The sequence below is a fragment of the Cladophialophora yegresii genome (assembly GCF_000585515.1).
Source record: "Cladophialophora yegresii CBS 114405 chromosome Unknown aczIN-supercont1.1, whole genome shotgun sequence".
NCBI lineage: Eukaryota > Fungi > Ascomycota > Eurotiomycetes > Chaetothyriales > Herpotrichiellaceae > Cladophialophora > Cladophialophora yegresii.
In genome coordinates this window covers 4,048,150-4,072,272 of record NW_006913045.1, presented here as the reverse complement: position 1 = coordinate 4,072,272, position 24,123 = coordinate 4,048,150, and the positions used below count along the sequence as shown (strand labels likewise).

The 24,123-nt window shown below is 52.7% G+C and overlaps 11 protein-coding genes across 11 annotated transcripts; 5 read left to right on the top strand and 6 right to left on the bottom strand.

The window, feature by feature from the left end:
- Nucleotides 1-235: 235 nt before the first annotated feature.
- Nucleotides 236-1,647, bottom strand: A1O7_01460 (uncharacterized protein; the record flags this gene model as incomplete). Its single annotated transcript, XM_007755497.1, has 2 exons — nucleotides 236-502; nucleotides 583-1,647. 2 exons carry the CDS (start codon nucleotides 1,645-1,647, stop codon nucleotides 236-238), a joined length of 1,332 nt encoding a protein of 443 aa, XP_007753687.1.
- Nucleotides 1,648-2,536: 889 nt separating this feature from the next.
- A1O7_01459 (proteasome component PRE3) lies at nucleotides 2,537-3,281 on the bottom strand (the record flags this gene model as incomplete). The annotated part of the gene is made up of 2 exons (XM_007755496.1): nucleotides 2,537-2,858; nucleotides 2,911-3,281. 2 exons carry the CDS (start codon nucleotides 3,279-3,281, stop codon nucleotides 2,537-2,539), a joined length of 693 nt encoding a protein of 230 aa, XP_007753686.1.
- A 539-nt stretch (nucleotides 3,282-3,820) lies between these two features.
- Nucleotides 3,821-4,783, top strand: A1O7_01458 (uncharacterized protein; the record flags this gene model as incomplete). The annotated part of the gene is made up of 1 exon (XM_007755495.1): nucleotides 3,821-4,783. The coding sequence occupies one exon, from the start codon at nucleotides 3,821-3,823 to the stop codon at nucleotides 4,781-4,783; it is 963 nt and encodes a 320-aa protein (XP_007753685.1).
- A 14-nt stretch (nucleotides 4,784-4,797) lies between these two features.
- On the bottom strand, nucleotides 4,798-5,877 carry A1O7_01457 (uncharacterized protein; the record flags this gene model as incomplete). The annotated part of the gene is made up of 1 exon (XM_007755494.1): nucleotides 4,798-5,877. One exon carries the CDS (start codon nucleotides 5,875-5,877, stop codon nucleotides 4,798-4,800), a length of 1,080 nt encoding a protein of 359 aa, XP_007753684.1.
- A 1,727-nt stretch (nucleotides 5,878-7,604) lies between these two features.
- Nucleotides 7,605-8,072, bottom strand: A1O7_01456 (uncharacterized protein; the record flags this gene model as incomplete). Its single annotated transcript, XM_007755493.1, has 1 exon — nucleotides 7,605-8,072. The coding sequence occupies one exon, from the start codon at nucleotides 8,070-8,072 to the stop codon at nucleotides 7,605-7,607; it is 468 nt and encodes a 155-aa protein (XP_007753683.1).
- A 466-nt stretch (nucleotides 8,073-8,538) lies between these two features.
- On the top strand, nucleotides 8,539-9,281 carry A1O7_01455 (rRNA-processing protein FCF1; the record flags this gene model as incomplete). Its single annotated transcript, XM_007755492.1, has 3 exons — nucleotides 8,539-8,678; nucleotides 8,732-9,132; nucleotides 9,265-9,281. The coding sequence occupies 3 exons, from the start codon at nucleotides 8,539-8,541 to the stop codon at nucleotides 9,279-9,281; spliced, it is 558 nt and encodes a 185-aa protein (XP_007753682.1).
- An 80-nt stretch (nucleotides 9,282-9,361) lies between these two features.
- On the bottom strand, nucleotides 9,362-9,709 carry A1O7_01454 (uncharacterized protein; the record flags this gene model as incomplete). The annotated part of the gene is made up of 1 exon (XM_007755491.1): nucleotides 9,362-9,709. The coding sequence occupies one exon, from the start codon at nucleotides 9,707-9,709 to the stop codon at nucleotides 9,362-9,364; it is 348 nt and encodes a 115-aa protein (XP_007753681.1).
- A 719-nt stretch (nucleotides 9,710-10,428) lies between these two features.
- A1O7_01453 (ATP phosphoribosyltransferase) lies at nucleotides 10,429-11,382 on the bottom strand (the record flags this gene model as incomplete). The annotated part of the gene is made up of 1 exon (XM_007755490.1): nucleotides 10,429-11,382. The coding sequence occupies one exon, from the start codon at nucleotides 11,380-11,382 to the stop codon at nucleotides 10,429-10,431; it is 954 nt and encodes a 317-aa protein (XP_007753680.1).
- Nucleotides 11,383-11,906: 524 nt separating this feature from the next.
- Nucleotides 11,907-12,274, top strand: A1O7_01452 (40S ribosomal protein S28; the record flags this gene model as incomplete). Its single annotated transcript, XM_007755489.1, has 3 exons — nucleotides 11,907-11,970; nucleotides 12,049-12,132; nucleotides 12,213-12,274. The coding sequence occupies 3 exons, from the start codon at nucleotides 11,907-11,909 to the stop codon at nucleotides 12,272-12,274; spliced, it is 210 nt and encodes a 69-aa protein (XP_007753679.1).
- A 936-nt stretch (nucleotides 12,275-13,210) lies between these two features.
- On the top strand, nucleotides 13,211-18,217 carry A1O7_01451 (uncharacterized protein; the record flags this gene model as incomplete). Its single annotated transcript, XM_007755488.1, has 1 exon — nucleotides 13,211-18,217. One exon carries the CDS (start codon nucleotides 13,211-13,213, stop codon nucleotides 18,215-18,217), a length of 5,007 nt encoding a protein of 1,668 aa, XP_007753678.1.
- A 2,506-nt stretch (nucleotides 18,218-20,723) lies between these two features.
- On the top strand, nucleotides 20,724-23,033 carry A1O7_01450 (uncharacterized protein; the record flags this gene model as incomplete). Its single annotated transcript, XM_007755487.1, has 5 exons — nucleotides 20,724-20,917; nucleotides 20,968-21,131; nucleotides 21,188-21,798; nucleotides 21,847-22,029; nucleotides 22,077-23,033. The coding sequence occupies 5 exons, from the start codon at nucleotides 20,724-20,726 to the stop codon at nucleotides 23,031-23,033; spliced, it is 2,109 nt and encodes a 702-aa protein (XP_007753677.1).
- Nucleotides 23,034-24,123: the final 1,090 nt, after the last annotated feature.

Sequence of the window (24,123 nt, the reverse complement as noted above, 5' to 3'; positions counted from 1 at the left end):
TTCAACGTACCCTGCACAAGCACCTCCAAGTACTCGCCAAGGTGAACCGACGCAAAACTGAACAATTGTAACAAAACATCTGGTCTAATAGGTATTGTGTCCTGGTCATAACCCGCAAGTTCCCCGCATGACACAACAGAAGCGGCTGATCTTAAAAACCTCTTCATCTTCGTCAATTTGACCATGGAGAAGCAGCTCTTCTTTGATGCCGGTATCTTCAGGAAGTAGGTGGAGCTTACGGTGCATCAGCCTGCGAGGACGATCCGCCGCGAATGTACATGCCCTCTCCCCCCCCAGCCGAAGGAGGTGATGAAACAGCGGAGCCACCTTGTTGCTGCTGTTCGATAATTTGTTGTTGTGCAAGTAGCTCTCGAGCATAGAACTCGACAAGCATCGTACCATAAGCTTCGAGTTCCTCTACCGGCACGGAAAGCCTGAAGTCATTCAAAAGGAGGAACTGGAGCTCGAGGTTATTGAGCTCGGCTAGGGGCAGACCTCCAACCTGCAGGTCATGTGTGTCAGCATTAGAAGACAGACAGACAGAGGCAGAAAGGTAAGATTTTGTCTAAGCTTTAGACGTACCTTTGCATATCTCGAGTTGGTGTAAAAGACATCCGAGAAGAACTTGCTGGCGCACGTGACTCCGGCGATTACAAGACGGTGTATGTTGTAGCTGTCAACGACGAAGAACTGGCATAAGTCTTGTGCGCTGCCTGGCTGAGGAGGCGAAGTGGGTGTTTGTTGAGACTGAGGTCGTGAGTCGGCTGGAGACGCCGGGTTGGTAATGTCATGATGCTCCTGGGGACTGTCCACATGCATCGATACAGGAGACCGGGGAGTGGGAGTAGAAGACTCCGGGGCGGTGGCAGGTGAATCTGTGGGTCGCCTCTGCCCATCCCGTAGCAGGCCCCGGTTGACCATCTCAGTCATACGGTCGAAGTAGACCAACAAGCTCAGGAAAACTTCATATGTGGTAGGGCAATACTTATGAATTCTACTCAGATAGCTCAGGATTGTTATTCCCGGAACGTTCTTGCCGTGGAAAGCCAGCACACAAGATGCGTGCGGATTGAGGTGGCTCTGTTCCTCTGTGAGTGGAATGGGGCGATGATGCTCGTGTTGTCGATCGTTTGTGGTGGTTATCTTTGTGAGAAGGCCTGCGACCATCTCAATGATGTCGGTAACTGGCATGGCGCTGATTTCATATTGTTTTCCCGCATCGGAGAAGGCACTGGCTGACCTTCCACCCAGTCGAGGGCGGGCTAGGTATTCATCACTGGCAAGGCTTCGGATGTGTGACAAATCTCTTAACTTGATGCGACTCGGAGAACTCGCTTCTGACGCGCCCAAAGATCTGGTGGAACGATATGTAGGTTGAAGCCGCGGCGATGGTGGGGATTCTGCAACAACAGCCCGAGAATCCGCAGTCAAGGGGAAGCCTGACTGATCAAACCCACGGGAGTGTTGGTTCACATTTTGGGGGTAGTATCGCTGGGAGGAGGGAAGATCACTATCGGCTTCATCGTGGTGGGGATTCGACTTGGAGGTCGCCCGGTCTTCGGACGGCTCCTGGGCTGGAGGGATATGTGCAGACGACGCGGTGTATCCTCTGGAGGAGTCGTCCCGATGAGGATTGCTGTCGACCATCATGTGGTGATAGGGATGCTGACCGAGTCCCGGCGCCACTTGGCTCATCACCAATGAGCCCATCTCAACCTTCTCCGTAGAATGTCTGTGGCCGGCACTGTTAGCCTCTTTCTAGGTAAAGGTCTCCGCAAATGATAGTTGGTTAAACGCATGTATGCACCAATCTCAGCCTGACGCGACAAAGTGTACAGCCTGATCTTCAATAGCCGTTCTGAAAGCTGAAGTCGCGCAACTAACAGGAACAAGTGGGGTGTGCAGGCGCCAACGGCGGGCTAGGACGGGCAAAAGCGTGTCAATTTCGCGATTGCAGACGACTAGTTGTTACTCGAGCGCCGAAGTGATACTGCTGCAGACGATGAGTGGGCTTTAAGGGGAGTTGTGCATTGTGTAGTCGGGGGAGAGCTAGCATGTGCTGCACAAGCGCAGCCGGTAACGAGGCGGTGGGGGACGGAAACATGCGATTACTTACCAAAGACATGCCGCAGGTCGTTTGTGAAGGAAGAGGTTATTGCTGCCTGTCGAGCTTGTGTATGGTCCCGTCTCCAACGGTAGACCCGATCGATGCGAGTGGCGGGGGATAATGGAAAGGTGAACAGAATGTAACAAGAAAGCATGGGAAGACGGGCATTATTTCGGGATGAATTGGGTTGGGCTTTGAAGACGTGAGGCGCAGTTGCCAGACACTCCCCAAGATGCGCTGCTTGCAAGACGTCATTTTGCATAAAAGGCCACTATTAGGTGGCTGTTGCGCGACTCTCTGGCGGCCGACAAGCAGGTCACCCAAGAAGGTTCTACGCCAAACCACATCTCGCTGTTGACATGCTGATGTCTAACGTGTTTAACCGTGTGCGCCGATGCATCCATGACGCCCTCCCACTGCCACTTGCCCTCAGTCTCTTCCTGGTCCCTTATACCCTTGGTCTGGGAGGTACAGATGTCGCTGCGCACCTTTCGCGGTTAACACAACCATCCGAATGACGCCTCCTGAACTGCCGTCCCACTTGATCGCCTCGCTCAACGCCTGCTTGACAAAACTGATGCCTTCTTCTTCCGTCATTTCTTCTTTCCAATGTGCGTCGCAGAAACCATAGATGTATGTTGAACCCGAGCCGCCGATTGCGTATGGTCCCTTGTGCAGAGAGCCACCCAGAGGTATCGAGTAGACTTGTCCGCCATTCCGCTTGTCCCACCCAGCAATGATCATGCCAGCACTAGTAGGAGTAAGTACAAATGTCAATGTGCCAGCAACAAGCATTGGCTCACCTTAGCTGGTCTTTGTTGTCATAGCACAACTCCTGGAATAGGGCAGCAGCAGTTTGAGTAGTCGGAGACTCGTTGTTCATGATGCCGTACATCCCCAGGTGGTACTGCACAATATCCGCTACAGCTTGAGTGTCGGCTGCTGATCCCGACCGACAGCACCAGATCGTATCGTGTACTTGGGTGAGCTTGTCCGTTACTCGATTAGCGATGTAGGCCCCTGTAGTTGTCCGACTATCGGCCCCTAGAATGACCCCGTCTTTGAAGTTGATCGCCATGATTGATGTTCCCAGGTTGACTTCACCAGACTTCAAATGGTTCATGTCGACGTGGATGCCATCCTCTCCAAGCATGCCCGTTCCTGGACCGATCATTTTGGCAGAGTACCGTGGGTTCAGGGATATCGAACAACCTGCAGACAGTGGAGGCTGGTGATAAGGCTTGCGAGTCAGGTTGAATAGGATTGGAGTGTCAAGCAGCCGATGAGATCGCAGCGAAGTGAAATTGAAGGTATGCTGAATTGCGCAGCGCAGTACGGAGTAAGGCACACCAGTAAACGCGTCTCCAAATCTGGGTCCCAGGCGAGTGGAAGCTGCGCGGCAAGAAATACTCGTTCCGCCAACCTGACTAATTAAACACGCCTGCATTGGCACCTCCGGCGGCTCAGGCGCTTAAATGCTCGCCTAAGCTGCCTAGTTCGCAACTTCCCCACGCAATGCACCGCCAGCTCTCCTTGCACCTATCTCGCAACGAAACACAGTTGACTTCCTTATTGTGGTAGTACATCGCTATTGATCGTGCTGTCCATTCTTAAGACACTACATCCTGTCACTTTGTATAATGCATGCGCCGCCCTAAAATTGCCCCTGTCGTACTTCGACCGTGCAATCTGCGCCTTGGTCGCCCATCCACCATGTCTTCATATCTATCCTGGCTGCGGATTCCTGTCTTTGCTACCTCCGGGCTTGCGGCCCTAGGCAGCAGTCTACTCTATTTCAAGCAGAACGACATCATCTATCCCGCGAGTCTACCTGCGGGCTCTAGGACGAACGTCCCTAGACCTGAACAGTTTCACCTCAAGAGTGCAGAGTCTATAAACTTTCCCACGCCAGACGGCGAAACACTTCATGCGTACCTGCTGCGACCTCCCACTCCCTCTCTGAGGAAGAACATCACATTGTTAATGTTCCATGGCAACGCCGGAAACGTTGGCCACAGACTCCCTATCGGCAAGGTTTTGTCCGAGAGCCTAGGGTGCCATGTCTTCATGGTCGAGTATCGAGGATACGGCTCGTCGACTGGTTCACCCAGTGAAGATGGATTGTCAGTTGATGGACAAACGGCGCTGGACTATGTGCGAAACCATGAAGAGCTGAGGAAGACCCACATCGTGCTGTACGGACAGAGTTTGGGTGGTGCCGTCGCCGTTAAACTCTTGCAGACGAACTACCAGGCTGGCGATATTGCAGCGGTCATCCTGGAAAACACTTTTTTGTCGATCCGCAAGTTGATTCCCTCGGTTATGCCCCCAGCCAAGTATCTCGCATATCTTTGTCACCAGCGCTGGGATTCGGAGCAGAGCATCTCGAAAGTTGGAGACAAAGACATCCCAGTCCTCTTCCTGTCTGGCCTCCGCGACGAGATTGTGCCGCCATCGATGATGAAGGACCTATACAACCAATGTCCTACTCGCAAAGTGTGGAAGGACTTCCCGAATGGTGACCACAACTCAACCGTGGCTGAACCGGGATATTTTGATGCGATATGGGAATTCCTGGTTCATGAAGTGCTCGGAGCCCGACGAGAGAAGCAAGATCTCGAGAAGAAGGATGTTGACGTCAGCCGAGACGACTTACGAAGTGAGCCGGTTGGCTAACTCAACGAAGTCATTCACGAGACTCTTTCAGCTTCGTCGACCAATTCTTCCAGGTCGAAGCCCTGGTCGCCCTTGCTGAATTTCTCCAACAGTCCCTGCCGCTTCTCGCGCCCGATACCTCCACCATGGCCTTCATAGTCATAAAACTTTTGCAGGCACATCAACAGCCACCGGCCTTCTTCAACGCTTACACCGCGCCCTTTGACAACCGACCCGTTCAGCAGGACTAGGCCGTGGGAGTCAGCAAGGTCAAGATGGTGTGTAATGGTCGTATGTGGCTGTGCATATGTGCCATGCACCTTGAATGCCGCCAAATGCGTGAATAGCACAGTGCTCGTATGCGTGTTGGCAGTGTTGGCGACTGGGTTCGACCGGGTAGCTGCGGGAGGATGGAATCCCCATTGCAAAAAGTGGATGTCCGCCGCGGATCTTGCCGCGCCGCTTTCAAAGCCTTGGTCTGCTTGTTTCACATCGCCGCTTCCATCCTCAGCCACAGGTCGCGGTAGGGGCAGGACGAACTGCGGGTGTCGCCGCGCGGTGCGGTAGATACGGTTGTATATTTCAAGAGGAATGACAGCGCAGAGAGACAAGGGGTCGTTGGCATGACGGAGCCGCCAAATGTATTCTACCTCTTTGTTTGGTAGAGAGGAGACCTTTCCGAGGTCGAGGTATGAGGAAAGAGGTCTTATGCCCGGCGCGCCGGAGGACTGCGTCGCAGGGGCATTTCCAGCTTGTGACGGAGATGTAGACTGGGGTGCAGGCGGTGGTGGCGGAGGCTGCTGGAAGGGCGAGTGGTTCGTCGCCTGGGGTTGACTTGCTGCAGTCGGTAAAGGTACAGGATTCGCGCTCTTGTAACTCTCAACCTTATCCTTATACGCTTCCTTCAGTGATGAGATCGAATCATGTCCCTCCGACTTCGCCTTTTGTTCCAACTTCTCCCTATACCTATCAAGTATCTGCTCTTTTTTGTTCTGAGTCGCAACGAAGCGGACGTCATGCACGCGGGCAAACCGTCTCTGCGTGCGGAGAACCGAGTTGTGGTGTGAGAAGAGACCGATGGAACGGCGCAGAGCGAAGGATAGCGTTGACGACATTTTGAAGGTGGATCGAGGCAGCTTGAGTACAGAGGAGCGGTAGCGAAAGGGAGGACAGCAGGGCGAGAAGGAGCGATCGTGATGGAGAGGCGATTGTTCAACTTCTCACAGCTCTTTCGAACCAGAGGGAAAGATGAATCCATGGACGGCGAGGACGGGATTGACGGCGGATGCAGCTGGACGGCACCGATTGGTGGTAACGGATTGTCATCGTCCGGCGGAGTATATAACACGTAGTACGCCTTTACTCCATACTGTGTGAGGCCTCTTCCAGCTCTCTACTCCGTACCTAAGAAGTAATCAATAACGTCAGGACGACTACAAGTAGTTGATGGCTAGACACGCATTCTAACCACATATTAGCTACTATCGCGGCCTGCAACTTTCGTTCATGCTCAGATAGCAGAACGCTGACGGGAATCACGAGCTGCTCGAAGCCTCCCTGGGTCCATATATGAGTACGTGCTTTCGCCACGAGTACTGCGTACAGAAACCAGCCCGGTTCCAGTAGCAAGTCACGGATGGATATACCAGTGGCATGCGGATATTTTCTAATGGTATGGAGTACAGCACCAAGTTCCGTGCGAAACACTGTTCACCTCTGCGTCACTGGGAACGTACAGTACTACAAGCACGGCAGCGCTCGCGGCAATAGCGGATCGACATTGCATACTCGTTCTTCTCTAGAGACACCTGGCCCCAGGTTTGTACCTCCCCGTAAGGTCGTTGTCGGGGAACGCTGTGAATAGGGCAGGGTTGGCTGGATCTTCCAACCATGCTGCCGATGCGAGCCTTGATGGTACAGGAGAGAGAGGATCTGACGTTCCAATTTTCAGACTCATGGCATTTCAAGCCGTCCTGTTCCTTGATCGACTTTGTGTTCTTCGGCTCTGGAGTGGTTGAGCGGCGAACATCTGAGAAATAGAAAATGACTGCCATTGAGAAGTGGAGGGAGATGGGTAAGAGAATGGACCTCTTGTCTGGTTAGAGACTTTGGTCAGCCAAACTCGTCTGGAACGGTAGACCTTGACATTGTCGGGTTCGGGTCGAGTATTGAGGTAAGAGTAGAGATGGGAGGGAGTGCTTTTAAAGGGCCTGTCCTACCCATCCTTGGGGGACACTGAAAGACTTGGAACACAGGTGGTTGTGGCTTCCCTGTTGGACAGGACATGTGTGGAAGATTGACCACGGCTCGAAACAGAAACGACGTATACGGGAAGATGAGATGAGGAAGTATGCGAGGGAGGCTGGACAGCACGCAGAGGGCTAAGAAATTCGCGTTAACCTGAGAGAAACCCTGATCTATTCACCCTTATGAGTACAGTTCATCCCGTTTACCTAAACCAACCCAGACCAACCCAAGCCGCCCATGCAGATGCTTCGCTAAATGCAGAATCTCCAACTGAGTACAATCCAGTGATTGGGAATGGCAGCATCGACCGCTGCCCACGTACAAATGGAGCGAGGAGACGAGGAGACGTCAATCCCAGGTTTTCCCGAGGGAGGCATGACTTCGAGAGTTGTATGGGTATCATCAGCCTCGAGCCCCGATTTGGCCGTGAGTGTAGCGCTTTGGTATCTCCCAGACTCAGTGTTTCGGTTTAAGATGAATGTAGATGATACCGGCAATTGTTCTCACGCCCAAGTTCTAGCCACAGTCTATGATGTCCTTCGAGGGTGAATTAGACGGCCGAATCTTGTTATAATCTTATGATTCCAATGTAGATTCATCTTCTGTAAGTATCGGATGCGTCGCGGTAATGTCCTGCCGGCAGGTGTGTGTGGTGACTGCTCGGTGGTCGTTGACTCTGCTTCGCGACCTCGGCCGTAGGAGAGAAAAATAGCGATGGGACGCTCGAAAACGACCTTGGTAGTTTACTCAGATCCGCCATGTCGTGTGATGATTGTATAGCAGGGTTCTTCTTCATGTCGGCAAGCGGCGTGTAGGCGGTACCAATCGACGCGCTATTGTTGGCATCGCGGCGGAAAGATCGATTTATGGACCATGACATGAGGAGCCTCCATGCGATGATGAGGACGAGGAAAAACCCAAGGGCGGCACCGACAACTATAAAAACGAAGTTTTCTGGTAGTTTAGAGGTGGCCAGGTAAGGGGCGCCGGCTTTGGGAGGAACAGTCGGAGGGGGATAATTGAAGCCGCCAGGGAGGGTGGGAAGCGCGCTGTTGGTGGGCATGTCGTATGTTCGGTAAGTGATTGTATCTATGCTTCTGAAGGAATGTATAGTTGACAAAAAGGGATGATTTGATCGTGAGCCAGGGATGAAAGGTTACGAGGTGAAGAGGTGGCGAGTGCCAGAATGATCAGCGGGCTTGAGGTTGCTTTTCCAAGTCAGTCGCGGCCCATGTCCGTGGTCCCTGCCTGCGTTATTTTGGGGGCTCTGGCATGCGCCTAAGCACACAAGGTTAGGCGAAAATGTGGCTGGTTTGTGGCTGAGAGTCCCTGCGGGGTCATGGGGGTCCAAGTGCAACTGGCCTTTCTTTCCAGAAGTTCTCAGGCAGCCTCGCTTAGTCCCGGCCTTAATTTTTGGGGCTTGTCGTTATGCCCGTGGATTTAACCAATTTTCTTTCAAGAGTCGGTTTGAGCAACGACAAACCAAGTCATCTTGTGCGGGAAGCGCCTACCTGCCGCAATCCGTCAAGATGGGCACTCACAAGAAGACGCGCAAGTTTCAGGTCAAGAAAATCATCGGCCAGCGAGATGCTCGGCTCAAGAAAAATCAAGAGACTGGGAAGACCACCGACTCAAAGCAGAGAAAGGACGACGATGTGATAAGAGAAGCGTGAGCGATGGTCACGAACCCTCACTTACGGGCATCCGCTGACGAGATAACAGGCCTCAGGTGTCTTCCGCGCTATTCTTCCAATACAACACCGCACTGGTACCTCCGTACAACGTCCTGGTCGATACCAACTTTCTCTCCCACACTGTGCAGAAAAAACTCGAACTACTATCGACCATGATGGATTGTCTCTACGCGAAATGTATCCCTATCATCACAGAGTGTGTTATGGCCGAACTCGAGAAATTAGGACAGAAATACAGGATAGCTTTACGGATCGCAAGAGACGAACGATGGGAAAGACTCAAGTGTGGCCACAAGGGAACATACGCCGATGACTGCATCGTCGATAGAGTCATGAGACATAAGATCTACATCGTGGCTACGAACGATAGGGATCTGAAGAGACGGATCCGCAAAGTGCCCGGTGTTCCCATCATGAGTGTGGCTCGTGGTAAGTATGTTATTGAAAGACTTCCAGGTATGTGCAGTACATGCCACGACACTGTTTCCTTCCTGTCGAAGGGCCATATGCGGCGACATTGCTTGATTTCTGGAGCCGTGGCTGACCAGATTTCGCGCTTAGATGCACCTGAGAAGTGAAAACCTCGGTCATTGCAATATCCAACAAACACCTGCAGAGAGGCTTTCAGTGAAACCGGTCAAAGTCGGACCACTGCTTGTCACGGCAGCGATGTGCCTCCTCTCCAAACCTGCCATATCGACTCTACCGTCCAAGCAAACAAAGCCAGAGTCACTGCAACCACCAAAACCATCACAGCAATGACCTTGCTTCTCATCTGGAAAGCATCGTCCATTTCCCGTCTGGCCAGCTTCTTCTGGTGAGAGTGATAGTAGCCATCTTTGCTGCCGGATTTGCCGAAGACCGTCCCGTAGGTCTGGCGGTCAATGAGAACCAGCGATATCAGAAATGATACGAAGAGGACTGGAGCCACAATGAGTCGGCTAAGAAGGGGCTCGGGGATGGGAGATCCTTCGGCGATGCTCGGAGGACCTTTTTTGGTCGACATGCTGATCGCAGAGCACAAGATTCTCTGTTTCAAGAAGTCGTGATGTTTCCAAAGACAAAGTCTTTTTGTGCCTGAGCTGGAGATCGGCGTAGGCCACTGTTGACGATATGGCGGCCTTCAAAGATCTCAAATGAGATGGAGCAATGTCGTGTCGTCGGCCACGATAGATAGCATCTAAGAGGGAAGCGGAGTCGTTGGCTTAGTCAACTAGAATGCGTGATATGTGATGTCAGGGGGATCTTGTCGTAGGGTCCGCTCGTTCATCAAAGAAGTACATAATCGTGCTCTTACCACCGACTCAGTCAGATGGTTGAGGGGTTTATATGTCACGATAGCCTACCGGACAGAGTTGGGGATGTTCGGACCGCTCAGGCACCCAAGTTACCGAAATGTCCTTTGTCTCGGATCGGATGTGGGCGGAGTAGGCTCTGGGCGGGCGGCTGGAGGTGTTTACGCGGAACCTGGACCCAAGCCTCTTTCCAAGAACCTCAAATAACCATAGAATCTACCTATGTGATACGCGTATTCTAAGCCGTTTTTGTTCGCTTCTACAAAGTCTATGCATCGATACTGTGGTTTGTGGTGATGCATCCCGACGTATCCTTCAAGATTTATGCCTGATTAGGCAGACATCTTTGCTGCTACAATCTGCTCAGCTCAGCACTTATCTGGTACCCTGAGCCTCTATCAAAGCGACGACCTCGTACTCATATCCATGCTCACCCTGTTCTCGAATTCGCAATGTCCAACACCAAGATATCCGTCGCTCCAACTCCTGTCAACTCATCCATAACTGTTGCGATCTTACTCTTCTCCACCATCGAACTCACTGCCACCCAGTCCGGCTCCTCCAGCGCCGTCACCGTCGGCGCCCTCTTGCCAGGAGTGATCTTCGATGCGTCGCCTAACTTCCCTCTCGGCACGTTATACTGGCACAGGACATACTTCTGCGCGGTGATTACGCCACGTATCCGGGCGGCGATCTTGTCGACGAGTTGTTCGTTGCTGACTGATTTGGATTTAATGAGTACAGCGGTGGAGGCGACGACTGTGTCGATGGCTTTAAGCCCCGCGGCGCGCATGGTTTCGCCGGACTCGACGAGGTCAACGATCCCGTCGGCCACACCTAGTGCGCATGCAGCTTCAACGCTACCGCCCACGAATTTAATCTTCGTTTTTAACTTTGGAATTGGCGAGGCTGTGCCGTTGATGCTCTCTTTTCGTGATCCCATGCCTTCCAGCCGCGCAAAGTAATCTTCTGCGAGGCCCGTGAAGCTGGTGACAATGTTCTTACCGACTAGATCCTTGACGTCTTGGATCGGTCCCTTCTCCGGGACCTGCACCTGTAGTTTGCATGCTCCGAAGCCTAAATCCATGATCTCCTCGACGCCGGATGCTTCGCCGAGCACTAGATGCGCGTCATGCTCGGCGACTTGGTCGCGGCCTGTGATCCCCAGATCGACGCGACCTTCGCCTACGAAGGTGGGGATGTCTGCTGCTGGAAGGAAAATGAGTGCCAGCGGAAGGTTCTTCACCAGTGCTATGTCGAGGCGGTTTTCGCGCCGGAATTGTATATCGGAGCCCGAGAGGAGGTCGAGCGTCGCCGACTGGAGTCGTCCTTTTTTGGGGACCGCAAAAAGCAGTCGGTCGGAGAGATGGTTGACCAGATCCATCTTGAGAGTTCGATGGTCTGTGCAAGGTGAATTAGACGGCTACCCTCGTCTCCCTCGTCGATGTCTCAGAACTGGTTCCTTTCAAATTACTCTGCGTCCTCAAATGGTAATTAGCCCGTTTTTGAGCCTGGACACAGCCAACACAATGAAAGAACTTGATGGACGCCACAGGTCCAAGGGATTGACTCCAAGGATATAAAACTCAGAGCGCAGAATGATCTTGAAAATTCTATGCACGTCTGTCCGTATCTATATTCAAGAGTCACAGGAGCCTGTCCACCTACCTCTAGCATTCTAACATCAATCTCGAGCCCCCACGTCAATTGAGTCAATGGTTGTCGGAAAATTTACTCCGGAGTTTATCCGTGTGAAAATCTTGGCAAGTTTGTGCCCACAACCGCAATTGCGAGCCTGTGCTTGACAACTTCGCCGCAACACCAGCACGACAATCGATCAAGCCAGCGCGCATCTCCCAGTCCATCGTTCTCGCTTTCTTCCCGAAACACCCTTCCCAATCAGCCAAGATGGATGCGGCAGGCAAAGTTCCCGTCAAGCTCGTCAAAGTCACCAGAGTGCTCGGCCGAACAGGTATGGAAAATGCGCCTTCAGATATTGTAGAGCACTGAACTCCATGAACTGCGCGCTAACCACATGCTATATTTGTAGGTTCGCGAGGTGGTGTAACGCAAGTCCGAGTCGAGTTTATGGACGACACGAGCCGAAGCATTATCCGAAACGTCAAGGGACCAGGTATGCAATATCCAAAAGAGCAGAAACATAAGCAACGGGGATTCGCAGGGAGATTACTGACAGGGTGTGCTCTGATACAGTCAAAGTCGATGACATTCTATGCTTGCTCGAGTCCGAGAGAGAAGCAAGGAGACTGAGATAATCGCTTGGAGTGGTGTCATGATGGAAATGCGGTTTTTTAAGGTGACTTGGTGGTCAAGACTCGTATGATGGTCCCAACGAGGATGCTGCACAGTTTTTGCAGAGTAGACCTCGCAGAGGAACGAGCGAACTACGATGAGGCGACCTGCCATGGCCACCGGCTAGGCTGAGGAAGTCGTGGGCCAGCGAGCATTTCACGTGGGAGGAATGTACACCGACAAGGCGTAGAAAGATTACCACTTTTTATCAACAAGAGCTCTTCGAAAAGCCTTCGATTGTTTGCCCTGTCTTTGAAAGGACTCGACCGACCTATGTGTTGACGCTGCGGTTCGGCGGGTGATATTGTTTCAAACTCCTTGAGACTGGCCCGAAATCAAGTTGTGACATACCCTATTACTACTTGCATATATGCATGGCTTCTTTTCGCATGCAGACCTGGGCCCATCCCGTGGCGTAGTCCGGAAATCGAACATGTCGAGGACATGGGCCAGCCCTGTCGCACATCACACAGAACGTGGTAACCCCCAGCCTTGCATATGCTTCATGAATGCCTCCAAGCCAATCAGACTCGTTCTTGGCGCTGTTGCCGCTCTGACCAGCCTTGCCAGGCTCCCGAAGGCTTCACTCGAAGACGTGGCAAAGGTGATAGACTTTATTAGAATCATAGAACACTTGGGGTTCAGAATCGCTGACGACGAATTTGGTGCCTCATTTTCGAAGTATAAATGTGTTTATAAATTCTAAAATTCTACAGCGGCGTGGCTTTAAGGTGACAGCTCGATCACTTTCTGCTTCACTCATTCATTGGCTTCTCTCACTCTCCGTAGCAGATTGAAGCTCAGAATCTGGACTGCTATCGGGGAGCCTCTCTATCCAGAGCTACCTTCGAAAGACTGGCGGCGATGGAAATACGGAGATCAATACACTGAAACCGATCATGGCAACCCAACAAACGCCTCCCGACTTTGAGCGGGAATACACTCTCATCTCCAAACTCGAACTACGCATCGCCTCCGCCGCGACAGATGAGAAATTGGAGGAGATTTTAAACAAATTCTTACCGGCCCTCCTTCTCAAGCTTGCCTCTCCGACAGAGAGGAACCGTAACCTCACAATCAAGATCTGCCAGTATGTCAGCCAACGCCTCAAGATCAACTCGAGCATCAAACTCCCCGTGGGTACACTCGTCAAAACATTCCGCGAGAATGAGAATGCTTTCGTTCGACGATTCTGCCTCATCTTCATTGAGCAAGGTCTTCCGAGGTTGGAGACAGGCCAGGCCATCGAGACACTACCTGGCGTCTTGCAATTCGCCGTCCCAAGGATCGCAAGCTACGACGCCACCGATCGGAAGATGTGGGCCATTGCATTCGATTTCCTTCTCGATGTGCTTCGAAAATGGAAAGTCCCCCAGCGAAGTAGCAAGGAAGATCTAGCCTTGAAGGAGTCCTTTTGTCTTTCGACTACACAGACAGATCTTCTCGTCTCTCGGCTATGCGATTTCCTACTCTATGATCCCAAAGACGCTACAACAGCGCAAACCCTCGATGGGGATTTCCAACCAATCCTGGAAAAGAACCATAAACGCCGGTCGGAAATCATCCTTCCCATCGCCAACTTTCTATTCACAGCTCTCTTCAGCGACGCGCAACGCCTTGTTCCCGCCGTGATACTTTCCGTCGACGCCAACGCCTCGGCGTCGAATACCTCCGACCTGATGTTCAAGCAATGCACTTTTGACCTCGAATCTGAACACACAGTCGATGCGCTCTTTGCACTGTATCAACGGTCGAGGCCGAAACTTCGAACGAAAATCTTGGCACTGTTGTGCAAGAGTCAGGCCTCAACCAGTCGCACCGACGAGATTATGAAAATGGTGCAAGCGCAGCTTATGAACGTGGGCAATACAGGCCTGGAGGCCTCAAAGTTGCGAGCTGCATTGTTCTCGTATCTTGCATGGACGGTGAGGGTTGGCGGGCATCATCTTGCTGGTGACATCAACATTCGCATTCAGGACTTGCTTAAAGAATACATTGAGATGCAGGGCTGGCCAGTCATGAGTAGCGAGCAGTCCTCACCTGCAGAGATTGAGTTGCGCTCGAAGGCATATGAGAGCATCGGATCCTTGGCCGCGTTGAAGACCGAATCAACTAATGACGCCCGGACGCTGGATTTGATTACATGGCTGTTCACGAGTCTTCGTTGCGACACGACACGCGATATCAGATCGAGTATCGAAGAATCAATCGGTCGGATTATGAATGCTCTCCCAACTTCATTCCGCGAGGACTCGTCCGTGACCTCCCGTCTGAGGGACCTTCTCTTGTGGAATGTCCTCGCAAGACCCGGTCAGGAGGACCCCATATACTTCCATCCCACTGTCAACAGCACGACCTACCCAGCTGTGCGATTTGTCAACAAATGTTTCCCGTTTCATGACGTGGGTGCACGTTTTATCGACGTGCTAGCTCTGACTTCGACAGATATTAAAAGAGAAGTAGCTGAAGAAGCAGCAAGAGGCTTGGATCCATATTGGCATTCCTCCAACGTGCGACTCTCCTCATCTTCACACGGCAGGAAAATGGAATTTCCTAAACTCGATGCTTTAGCGAAAAGATTTTTCGCCGGGAAAGGGGACGCGATGGACCACTACAATGACCCCGTCGTGTTAGCCACTGCGGTAGCATTTTGCCGGAATATCCTTGTCTGTGAAGCTCTCTGTGATACGAAACTGGCGCCTGAAGAATCCGCAGATTGGAAACAAAGCATCGACGCATTGGTGCACAACGACAAAGATGCTCGGCACCGGATCCGAGTCTATCTCCAAACCGTGGACGCCCACGACGTGCTATTGCCGTTGATTCAAGCTGCAATGCATGGTGTCTCGAAATCATCCGGGGATTGTTTGGACTTGTCTTTGGAGATACTCTCACTGGCCCCGAACAATCTCCTGTCTGAAGTTGGTCCGGTGGGCCTAGATGCCGTTCAGCGCGTTTCAGCAAATGCAGGCTTGCAACTTCGGGCCGCTCGCATTTTTGGAATTCTTGCCTCGTTGAAACACGATGCAGAAGCCCTTGCGAAAGCCGAGTTTGACCAGGTTGGGCGCTGGAAGACAGCTATTGGAGAGGAGTCGGTCAAGGTGCAGGGCCATCTACTGCGGTGTTGCTTTTGCTTCACCAGAAAAGGGCTCAGAGTTCCTCCCCAGATCTCCAAAGACGTGGGCTCGGACTGCCTCCATATGGTCCTCGATATAATCAAGACGTCCTCCGATCGAGCGCTCAAAGATACCGCTTATAGGTGCCTCCGTCAATTCGCGCTATGCACGCCCAGTGTCTTCGCATCAGAAGATGAAGCATTGGCGGATCATCTCATCTCCGACGGGAAGAAAGAGAGCGAAACCGCCATCTCGGCTGCAGGACCGATGCTCGGAATATTGCATGCGAAGAACGCCGATGGTGCGCTCTTCAAATCATTCTTGGATCGGCTGCTAAGTCTTTACGAGGTTAAGCGAGCAGAGTTCCACTTTACATTGGGCGAGGCCCTTGCTGTGGCATGCGCCGGATTCAGATCCTCGTCTACCATTACAGAACTTGATGTTGACGTGGATGTCTCCAGTTCCAGTGTGAATGACGGCCTCTTGGCAAACATCCTCTACAGGGTCATCGAGGACTGTAAAACCACAAAACCGTCACTCAAGAAGGCGGCCGCCCTCTGGCTTTTGTGTCTGATCCAATACTGCGGCGAATTGCCAGGAGTCCGAGCGAGACTGCGTGACTGCCAGACCGCGTTTGCTAGGCTCCTGAACGATCGTGACGAAATCGTTCAAGAGACAGGCTCACGAGGTCTGAGTCTGGTATACGAGCAAGGTGACAAGCAGCTTCGGGACGACTTGGTTAGGGACCTGGTGCAGAGCTTCACTGGCAGCAAAGCCAAAATGTCTGGAACTGTGAGCGAGGATACCCAGCTCTTCGAGGCTGGTGCTTTGCCCACCGAGAATGGCCAGTCCGTCACAACTTACAAGGACATCGTCAGCCTGGCCACGGAGATGGGAGATCCCAGCCTCGTTTATCGCTTCATGAATCTGGCTTCTAATAACGCCATCTGGAACAGCCGCGCAGCGTTCGGAAGATTCGGGCTTGGTAGTGTGCTGGCTGATTCCACATACTTGACCGAAAACAAAAGGTTCTACCCTAAGCTGTACCGATACAGGTTTGACCCCAATCCCAACGTGCAGCGATCCATGAACGAAATCTGGCGTGCATTGGTCAAAGATCCGAACGCGGTCATCAATGAAAACTTTGATCTCATTATGGAGGATCTGCTGCAGAGCGTGGTCTCAGGCAAGGACTGGCGAGCCCGCGAAGCTAGCTGCGCCGCGATATCTGATCTGGTACAAGGACGAGAAGTCGAGAAGTTCGAGAAATACCTGGATAACATCTGGAAAGTGGCCTTCAAAGTCATGGACGATGTCAAGGAAACCGTCCGAGCAGCTGCTATGAAGCTGTGCAGGACTCTCACGAGCATGCTGATACGCAACTTGGAGGTTGGCGAGGGCAACACGAAACGTTCTACAACGATGCTGAACCACGCGATGCCGTTTTTGCTGCAACAAATGGACAGTGGTGGAGCCAAGGAAGTGCAACAGTATGCCATTGTAACGTTGCTGGAGGTGATCAAGAAGACACCTCCCAAATCCCTTGGGCCTTATGCACCGACAATACTGGAGACGCTCATTTTGTCGCTGAGCTCTCTCGAACATGAAGGTATCAACTACCTGCACCTGAACGCAGACAAATATGGCCTGACGGCCGAGAAGCTGGACAAGATGAGAGTCTCGAGTATCAATGCATCTCCAGTCACAGAAGCGATCGAGGACTGTTTGGAGAGTATTACTATGAAGTTCGAACCCAACGAAGACCCAAATGCTATGCAAGGAGTCGAGCCGACCTCGCAGCCGAAGGCTAGCGTAACACCTATGGAAGATGCCATGCAACGACTCGCAGGCGCGTTCCGTGCTGCAATCGGGCTACCGTCCAAGGTCGGTCTGAGCAGGGTAATGACAACCCTGGTCGTCCGTCACCCGACCGCCTTTAGGCCATACGCAGACAAGTTCGCTCAACTGATCAGAAAGCACCTACTCGATCGCAACGCTACCATTAGCGTTGCCTTCAGTACCTCTCTGGGATACCTGATGCGCCTGACTTCGGAGAAGGAAATTCAGGCAACAAGCAAGTATGCACAGAAATTGTACTTCGAGTCACAAGAGTTGAGTCATCGTGCGGTCGCGGGCGAGATCGTTCAGGCGATTTCCAAGGCTGCCAACGATGTCTTCATGAACTCCGCAGCGGTCTTTCTTCCTTTCGCTTTCATCGGGCGGCGCGACACAGACGAAGAAGTGCGAGATCGGTTCGACGTCCCATGGAAAGAGAACATTGGAGGCTCTCGCTCAATCAACCTGTACCTGACGGAGATTGTGGGCTTGATCTCGACGCACATAGGATCTTCTCTTTGGCCCGTTAGACATGCATGTTGTTCCGCGGTCGCCGAGCTTATCTCCTCCATGGAGGTACAGGAAAAGTATTCTGACACAGAGGCCTCTCTTATCTGGCCGCTGATGCAATCGGCATTGGATGGAAAGACGTGGGATGGAAAAGAAGCAATCATCAAGGTGTATCCGAAGTTTGTACAGCAAGCTCAATCGCTGTGGGCCGACAGCAAAACCAGCCAGCAAATGCGGAAGATCGCAATCCGTGAAGCGAAGCGTACTAATGTCATGTACCGACCCGACGCCATTGGGGCACTTGGCGACTTCGCCGTTGCGCGAAAGGATCTAGACCTGACAACGGAAATGATGCCCTATCTTGATGAGCTGATGATGGAGCTGATGGACCAGGATGCGATGGACGTTGACGAGGCTAGTGGCGGCCCACGAAAGAACCGGTAAGACAGCTCCACTCTTGCGTATACCTTATCCCTGACAGAATGAATATAGTGAGCAACCCGCTGTTGACGCCACGGTCTGCGCGATTGTTTGGTGCATGTTCAAAATCTTGTCAACCCATCCCAATTCATCGGCGGATGTTCTGGACCTGTCCACCCGAATCGTCAAACACGCACAGAGTGTGCGATCAAATGCGCTGGATGTCGCACTCTACAAGAGTGCAAAATTTTTCGTTGTGAATGGATCAACGACCAAAGAAGTTGATGTTGGAGCTAATCGTTCAGGGGACCAAAATACCTCAGGAGCCTCAGTTGGTGTGGATAGTGCACTAGCCACAGCAGCACCTTTGCGCACAAGTGATACTTCGGAGGTGAGCGACCGACGGGAATTTGAGCCATTTCAGCCACTGGTCATGGCGGTGTTCGCCTGGCCGCAGGAGCCTTGGCGACAGCCGGAACGAACTCGAATATCACGTGTCGATCTTGCCCTGGCACTGGTTCAGCGAGGCATGCAAGAACCGGCAGCCTTAGCGGCGATCCTCGACCCCTGGCTCGCTGAAGAACGGTCGAGACCTTTACGTGAAGACCTCCAGCGAGCTTGCCAGGCTTGTAAGCGGAATCTCTGAGTGGGATCTGGCTTCAGGGGACACCCAATTGTGCACCCAGTACGGAGTACTGGGCCGCGGGTCTCAAATCCGAACTGTGATGCATGGCAATTTTCCATGGCCCCATGTGCAGCCTGTCAGAATGTGTAGATCGCCATTCACCCGGTGGAGAGGGTAATACTTGGAGCTGCCGACCAGGGTCGCACGGGCCATTGTTTCTGAGACCCCTGCACACTCAGGCCTGGGGAAACGGCCACGGATGAACGAAACCGCTGGGAGCGCTTTTGTCTTCCCGGTTTCAGCTGCCGACAGATACGAGGATATGATAGCGTGAGATTCCTCTACGTACGGAAAAAGTTGGGGATCACCATAATGGCGGAATCTGTGTTTAGACTTTGGCTCTGACCACATTTCCATCATCCCGGGCAAGAATCCCTGTGCCATGTGGCGATGGGGCCTTACGGCTGTTTGAATTCCACCCTCGGCATCTGCACGCACGCGGACCAGGAACCCACTGCCCTTGGTTTTGGGATGTGCGGGCTTCTTCTTGTGTCTTAGCCGGCTCTCCACAGCCTAAATCTCGAACTCGAAAGGCCAGGGTGTTCAGCTAGGTCGTCGTTTGGGGTCGCGCTAAAATTTCTAACTGTGATATTGTACCCGACCGATAGACGAGCTGGTCAGGAGAGGCAGGAGAGTGATTATCATGTTCGAAATTTCTGCCACTAAGGTACTCGTGTGACTGAGGCATGAGTGAGATAGAAGTGTCACTATCATAGGTTTCGAGTCGAGCGAACTGAGAAGTGCGTGAATTGAATTGTCGAGGCTTCCTCGTGGACCCCGGCAGGATCAGCTCCACCGGTCGCAGCCGAAAGAGGGGCATGTTCCGGAAAAACAGAAGTTCCGGAACAGGCCATGGACTTCCACCAGCTCTAAGCGCGTCAGTGGTGGTGGGCCATGGAGCGCACCGCCAAAGAAAGTGGAAGCGGTCAGAGACCCTAATCCGACGCTTGACGAATCTAACGCAGCGAGTTGGTCATGGAAAGATGAAGGAGGCATGCAGGGCCCCAGAAGCCTCAGAACGAAGGCAGCTGGGCAACTGCTTGTTCTCCGGTCGGCCATTGAAAGGGCCAATCGCTGCTTTTCTCGGCTAAATTGATTTTCCGTTCCGGGTGTTGGCGCACCCTCCTAGTCTCGCCTGCACCGTCGAAGGCCCCTGCTTTCGAGAGGAGCCTTTGCCCTTGGTCCCCCCATGTCGCCGCGCATACCCTTTCCTCTGTCGGTCAACCCATGCTTTACTTCCATGGTCCCTTCCCTAGCGGTAGCCGCAACACAAGATTGCATGGCTTGCATGGATGCTGCAAAGCCCAAGATTTCTTCCACTCCCCTTAGCTGCGGATGGATCTTCCCCTTGATGCCGGAAGCTCCCCTTTGCCTGGCTGCGGGACTCCAATCCCTCGGGCCCGGCTTGTTCTTGCTTCGCGCACGATGACATCGGGCTTGCCTCCAGCTCGTTAATCCGGCGATGCCTTATCCTGATTGAGTTTCTGGAAGACCATGAGTGTCGGTTAGTTCTTCATTCTCCCAACGTCCTCCACTTCTCTGAACCACTTTCAAATTTCTCTCCTCCTCCTCGAGCATCGAGACCGGCCTGGTTGGAAGCCTGAATTCCTTGCGTTGAAGATTCCTGCGGTTGTTGAGTCCCCGTCGCGTGGCATTTGATTGAACTCGGAATATCTATGACCTTCCTATCTATCCTCCAATCTCTGCCCACACTTTGTCCATACCCGGTTGCCACATGGGACCTTGACGCTTGGGGCTGAGGCCACTAATGCATGCGCCCTGACATGCGCCTTTGAGCTCTTCGGGCTGCTGGTCCCTTGACTGTGTTTCCCGACGTCTTTTCTCATGAGCACCACGATCACATTGGTAATGCAAGACGACAAGAGAGGGGAAGCACCGAGGAGACCGCCGCTGCGCTTGCCCGTGATTGCGCCCAAAGACGACCATTCGTCCTCGGCTAGTTCCAGCCGCAGTGGCCCGTCCGTTCCTCTACGCTCCCGTTTACCTCCACGATCAAGAACCGGATGCTGGACCTGTCGGTGAGTTGCCCGCTCCCGTCTCATGGGATATTCTGTTGACTGGGAGGAAGCACGCGCAAGGTGAAATGCGACGAAGGGCGACCTGTTTGTGGTCAGTGTTCTCGGCTGGGTCACAACTGCGACTACGTCCCACGCCACGCCTTCCGAGATGATACACCACGGGTCGTGGAGCGCATGCAAGATGTGACGAATGTCGCAAGTTCAATATGGGATCGTGAGTTGGCGCTCCTACTCAGCTAATTCGAAGTAAATATTGACATTTAGCAACAGCAAACTCCCCAGCGCTGACCGAGAACAGCGCTGGATCTGCGCCACTGGACGACCTTCCGCCTTTTGCTAGCTTAACAACAGACGAAGAACGAGAAAAGAAAGCAGAAAAGTCCAGCCCTGGGACTTACCATGTCGTGGTTAATCAAAGCAGCTTTCAACATTTACCCGAATATAACGATGATCCCGAGATCAAACGAGAGATGTTATCACCGATCCGGCGCGGCTCCCTCGCCACATCGCAGGGAAGCAGTTTGAGTCGCGAAGCCGTCGTCGAAGCTATTCCGGTCTCAGGTGACCCCAACGTCGTCGTGTTACCCAGATTTGAAGATGTTACACGGCGCGGGACTTTTAGCTCCAACCGGGCTCGATCGCCGATATCTCCCCTAATAAAGCACGAAAACATCAAAACCGAGGACGTGGAGGAAGCGGTCATCACCGAAGTGCCCGAAGCGATGGCTGAATCGAGTCGAGTGGGCCAGGAAGCCAGATATCTTCGACAATTCCGGCAGGTGGTCTGGAGGCAGCTTGTCCCTGCCGAGCTGGACCAGCGCGACGGCATGGTGCGGTCAAGCGCCAATATTCTAGAAGCTGCGGCCGCCGTCTTCCCACCTGTGCGTGCTTCTTGTTCCTTATGGAGCTCTGCTGACCCTTTTCCACAGTTACACCATGCTATTATGGCGGTCGCTGCCTTGAGTGTCGCCGTACAGGAGGGAAAAGAGAGGCTCGATGCTCTGCAACATTATCAGCAAGTTTTGCCTGCACTACAGTCGACTTTGAGGAGTTCCGATGACCTGTCATCGGATGGTGCTTTCCTAACACATTTTCTTCTGCTTGTTTACGAGGTCAGTCTCAACTGCGAGTCCATGCGTTCAATCTAACTCGCTAGCAGATCGCCGCCGCCGAGCCTGGACACACCAATCTGTGGTCGCAACATCTGTCAACCCTTCTTCGCATTTCGCTCCTCCGACGCGAAGTCTTCGGCGGCGAACCCTTTCCATATGTTGTCTGGTGGATTTGCAACATCGATCTGGACGCCCTTTTCAGCGGAGCCGGAAGTGGCGAATACGTCGGCTCCATGCTGAACAACGATCTGATACCACCTCCTAGTTTCCATTTATACCCCCTTGGCCTTGACGGTTCGAGCGTTGTTTATGCCGACGAGGTGGACGTTTTGCCAACCATTTTGCAGCTTGATTTTGAGGTTACCATTCTTGCGATGCGGCTTGCTCTCCTCGCCCATGAGTTTCGACATGATAGCGCGTTTAGCGGTGCGGATGCCAGCCGGAAAGAGCAAGCGATCAGGATCCGGCAAAGTCGTATTTTTGAGTTACAGGAATCATTGCGTCAGTTGTGGGTCACGCAAGCGGTGGTCATGATCAACCTGAAGGTCGACGAACTCCGGCCCCGTCCAAGACAGGTGTACGAACACGCCGCCACGCTCTATCGAGCCTGCATCATCTACTCCCACGCTTCGATGTGGCCGGGCCAGCGCCTCGAAACGTCACCGGACTACGACACCGAGATTGCCGTGGCGTCGAACCAAATCCTGCAGATGACGCGGAAGGCGCTCGCAGAGGATCGCTCGGACTGTCGGTATTTGGTCTTTCCACTTTTCATGGCGGGCTTTGTTGCCACGGACGGCGCGCAAAGGATGAGCGCCCTGGATTTGCTTCGGGCGCTGGAGAAGGACAGCATTGGGCGAAACACTACGGCCACTCGAAAGGCTCTAGCGGCGGTTTATGAGAAACAGAACGAGCGGTTCATGAACACGGGCCAGAGTTTGGACGTCGACTGGATGGAAGTCATGGCCGAGAGAAACCTAATGGTGGTGAATTTCGGGCTCTGACCCGGTCACGCTTGGCGAAGCGAGCTGGTGGGAATGTGCTCTGGCTTAACGGAGCATTCTGACTTGATATGTACTCCGTACGACGATACGTTTGATGAGAGATCCCGCCCATGCCTAATCTGAAGTGGAATGAGCAACGTTGGGCGACAGGTATTTCCTGGTGATATGTATTCGTAACGTCCTACGAATTTCTCGATACGCGATCATCAGTGTATGTCCGAGACCTGCATGGTCGGGCTCTTCTCCATCAGCCTGTAAGCTTCAAGAGGCAGCGGCCACCCATACGCCACACGCACAAAGTCTGACTTGGTTGGAAATCGACCGTCCGAACTTTAGCTACCTATGTGTAGGTCAGCTACTGTAGCTGCTAGGTTAGCTGCGGTAGGCTAGAGTAAGGCGCAAACTCTCTTTCACAAGTACAGTACCCGTACTCTCAAACGCGGCGGTGGTGTGCGGTGGAGGGATACACACTCGGCAGAACCCACAGCGTACTGTACACCAACAGACACTAGCGCATAGCATAACTAAAGCACAAGCTCCGAGTCCAGAAGGATCGGATATGTAACTTCGGACCTTGATCTCGGATTGCACGAATACCAGTAGTTGTCTTATGGGCTGTACCCTAACCCTAATTATGTGCTGTGTACAGGGGGTATGGCGTTGTCGGGTGTTCTACATACCAGGCGCAATAGTTACGGTTACGTGTTATACGACACGCGATAATTATGTCCACGGGTAGTGATTATGCAATGCCTTGTGTGAGGACTTGTCGTATGCGACATGTGATACAGAAAGTACCTACCTAGGCACGTACTGTCTGTGTGTGTGTGTGTGTGTGTGTATGAAGATACGTCTATGGTAACAATCCCGATCCCGTGTCATTGTCCTTCGTCCTGATCCCTGACCTGACCCTCGTGCTTGAACAGCCTCGGCTCGGAAAGGCGCTCGATAGGCTAGGTACCTAGTCGGATGGGTTCCATCGACACCTCGATCCATCCTCCTCGGAAGTGCATGTCTAGGTGGAAGTGGATGTAGATGTGGAGGAGTTTGTACGGAGTATGTATGTACTTAACTAGTGTGCAGAGAGTTC